Source organism: Diorhabda sublineata, chromosome Y, assembly GCF_026230105.1.
Source record: "Diorhabda sublineata isolate icDioSubl1.1 chromosome Y, icDioSubl1.1, whole genome shotgun sequence".
Taxonomy (NCBI): Eukaryota; Metazoa; Arthropoda; class Insecta; order Coleoptera; family Chrysomelidae; genus Diorhabda; species Diorhabda sublineata.
The window spans coordinates 6,802,588-6,805,872 of NC_079486.1; the positions used below are offsets into that span (position 1 = coordinate 6,802,588).

The 3,285-nt window shown below is 31.9% G+C and overlaps 1 protein-coding gene across 1 annotated transcript; it reads right to left on the bottom strand.

Moving 5' to 3' along the window:
* Positions 1–2,213: 2,213 nt before the first annotated feature.
* On the bottom strand, positions 2,214–2,804 carry LOC130451931 (uncharacterized protein K02A2.6-like). The gene has a single exon (XM_056791287.1). It carries the CDS (start codon positions 2,802–2,804, stop codon positions 2,214–2,216), a length of 591 nt encoding a protein of 196 aa, XP_056647265.1.
* Positions 2,805–3,285: the final 481 nt, after the last annotated feature.

The following is a 3,285-nucleotide window of genomic DNA, read 5'->3' on the forward strand; positions in this document are numbered from 1 at the left end:
TACGTCGAAGGAATGAAAGTTTTAACTACAAAACAGAACCATGTTCTAAATAAAACTGTTTACTTATGTAAAATGCGAGAAGAAAAAGATGAACCCTTTTTGATCTTGAAGTTCTGTTCGGGAAAGATGTGCTTTTGTAGCTGATTCCTCGGAATTGCACTTCTCCATTAATAGTAATCCACTAGTCTCTACCTGTCGAATAAGTCTTGGAGAAATTGCTCTATGTGCGGATTTTGTTGGATAAAGTTGATCGAATTTGGACCTCGTAGAATCACTATCGATTTTTGATCTTGAAAAAGACTGTACAGCTTAGACGTTAGAGCAACTTTATTGGGATAAATAAATGATAGTTATACTTTAGCCCAACTTTATTGGGATACATAAATGATAGTTATACTTTAGCCCAACTTTATTGGGATACGTAAATGATAGTTATACTTTAGCCCAACTTTATTGGAATACATAAATGATAGTTATATTTTAGCCCAACTTTATTGGGATACGTAAATGATAGTTATACTTTAGCCCAACTTTATTGGAATACATAAATGATAGTTATACTTCAGCACAACTTTATTGGGATACATAAATGATAGTTATACTTTAGCCCAACTTCATTGGGATACATAAATAATAGTTATAATTTAGCCCAACTTTATTGGGATACATAAATGATAGTTATACTTTAGCCCAACTTTATTGGGATACATAAATGATAGTTATACGTTAGCCCAACCAGGTTTGAATCACAGTCCCACCAAGTTTAGGACACTTGGTCCAAGTCTGGGCTTATACTGGACCCATCGTAAAATCCCATATGGGAAACAATAAGATGCTTTGAATATGGAGCTCCTCGAGGAAGTCTTGAGATTAAAATTTGTTATAATACACGTATATAGAAACGAAATTTTATAATAAAACTGTATTTGTATTACAAGTAATTTCGTATTGAGCAGGAGAAAATTCTCTTTCGAATTTATCCTTGGAGAAACGGGCAAAACTACATACAAACTCGATATTCTTTGGGGATGAACAAAATATTCGCAAGAGTTATTATGAAATGTTAAATTTCTGTTACGAAGCTTTAGCGAATTGAAATGCCCGCTTTTTTGGCTTAACGATTTGACAAGTGCTATTCGTTAAATGTAAAATTCATTCCAATAATATATCAACAAACGGAAACTTCATTTATTTACTTACATAGTTTTCTCTAACTAATTTTTAAAAAATCAATTGTAACTTTATTCGATTTAGTAACTCCAAGGAATTTATTTTTTGTGTAATGTTGTTGTTTATTCATACTTTTGAATAATCAACTGATTCTGAAAATTAAATATTTCGATGTTTACCTGGACAAGTTATTTACTATTCAGTTCGCAAGGAAGCGTTAATTATCTTTTGAGATTTTCGTTATTGCACGAACAGTTTTATAAATTCAAAACTCAGTTTGTATTTTATTAATTCTTTTTCGCACGATTATAAGTTATTTGATCACAATTCCCAGAAAAAATATAAAAGCTACCTTCAACTCCACATCAAAAACAAAATTAGAAAGTATTAGAGCCCAACGTTGCAATCTGTTAGTGGCAAGTGGTGGAATGCCTTTCTTATTTCCAAATAAAGTTACTAAACATTTGGCATCCGTTTTTATCGTGAATCTCCTACCATACAGATACTGATAAAACTTCTTCACACCAAAAACAATGGCTAAAGCTTCTTTTTCTACTTGAGAATATTTTTGTTGACTGCTAGAATGTGTTAAAGATGTAAAACTAATGGGTTTTTCTACATTATTAATGGCATGTGAAATCATAGCTCCAACACCATAATAAGAACTATCAACAGTCAACTTTACTGGTAAATTTGGGTCATAATGCTCCAAAGTGGGAGCAGAGCTAATTATGTTTTTAATTTTATTATATGCCATTGTACATTGTTCAGACCGAATAAATTCAACATTTTTCTTCAATAAATTGTACAAAGGCTGAAGTACTGAGGCCACGTTAGGTATAAATTTATTATAAAAATTCACAAACCCCAAAAATGATCTAAGTTGAGTAATATTTTGAGGTACTGGAGCTTCAACAATCGCTCTAACTTTATCTTCACTTGTATGCAATTCGTATTTATCAATTGTGGTACCCAAATATTGTACTGAGTTTTTGAAAAATTCACATTTGTCTAATGCTACCATAAGACCACTTTTTTGTAACCTATCCAAAACTTTTTCCAGTAATTAAAATGTCATCTAAAAAACAAACAACCCCATCTAAACCTGCTAAGATTTGTTCCATTATTCTTTGAAACATTGCTGGAGCACTAGCAATACCAAAAGGTAAACGATTATAACTAAATAACCCCTTTGGAGTATTAATAGTTGTTAATTTCTTTGACTCCTTGTCTAACTCAATCTGCTGATATGCTTGAGAACGATCAATTTTTGAAAACTCAACTCCGCCTTGTAGTTTAGAAAATAATTCCTCAATACGGGGCAATGGGTATTTATCAATTAACAATACAGGATTAAGAGTAATTTTATAGTCACCACAAATTCTGATGGTTCCATTTTTCTTAGCTACTGGTGCAATGGGTGTTGCCCAACTGCTGTATGATACTGGGCTCAAGATGTTTTCAGTGACAAGTCGGTCTAGTTCCGCCTCAATTCCTCGGCATAAGGCAAAAGGAATGGAACGGTCTTTGCAAAACTTGGGCTTGGCTCCCTCTTGCATATCCAGTCGCAGAGCACCTCCATTAAATTTTCCCAAGGAAGGAGAAAATACTTTAGAATACTTCTTTGATAACATTTTCTTTATCTTAATTACATTATTTAAATCCTCAATTTGTAGTAAGTTTTCATTTTTATCAATTAAATTATTAATGCTATTTACACTTAGTTTAAATAAATTGAAAAAATCTCTACCCAATAACGGAGGGCCCCCATTAGAAATTATATACAACCGTATTGTTTCTGTTTTTAAATTAAAGGTCACTTTTACCTCAATAAATCCAAAGGATGAATACTTGAACCATCATAACTTGCCAAAGTTTTGCTGGTTCGATAAACAATGAACTTATTCAAATGTTTTTCTCTAAATTGTTCAGAAATTACAGAGACCGAGGCCCCTGTGTCCAATTGAAAAGTAAACAGCTGCTTGTTTATTGTTATTTCAATTGTGATTTATCATTTGAAGCAGATAAATTAAAAATGTGATCAAACTTACTGTTTGCATCATCAGATGGTAAATCAGAATTATTATTATCTAAAAAATAATTACCCCTCTTAAG

What these genes read in the sequence shown, in the direction of transcription:
- LOC130451931 (XM_056791287.1), bottom strand. Translation starts at nt 2,804, where the DNA reads ATGTTATCAAAGAAGTATTCTAAAGTATTTTCTCCTTCCTTGGGAAAA.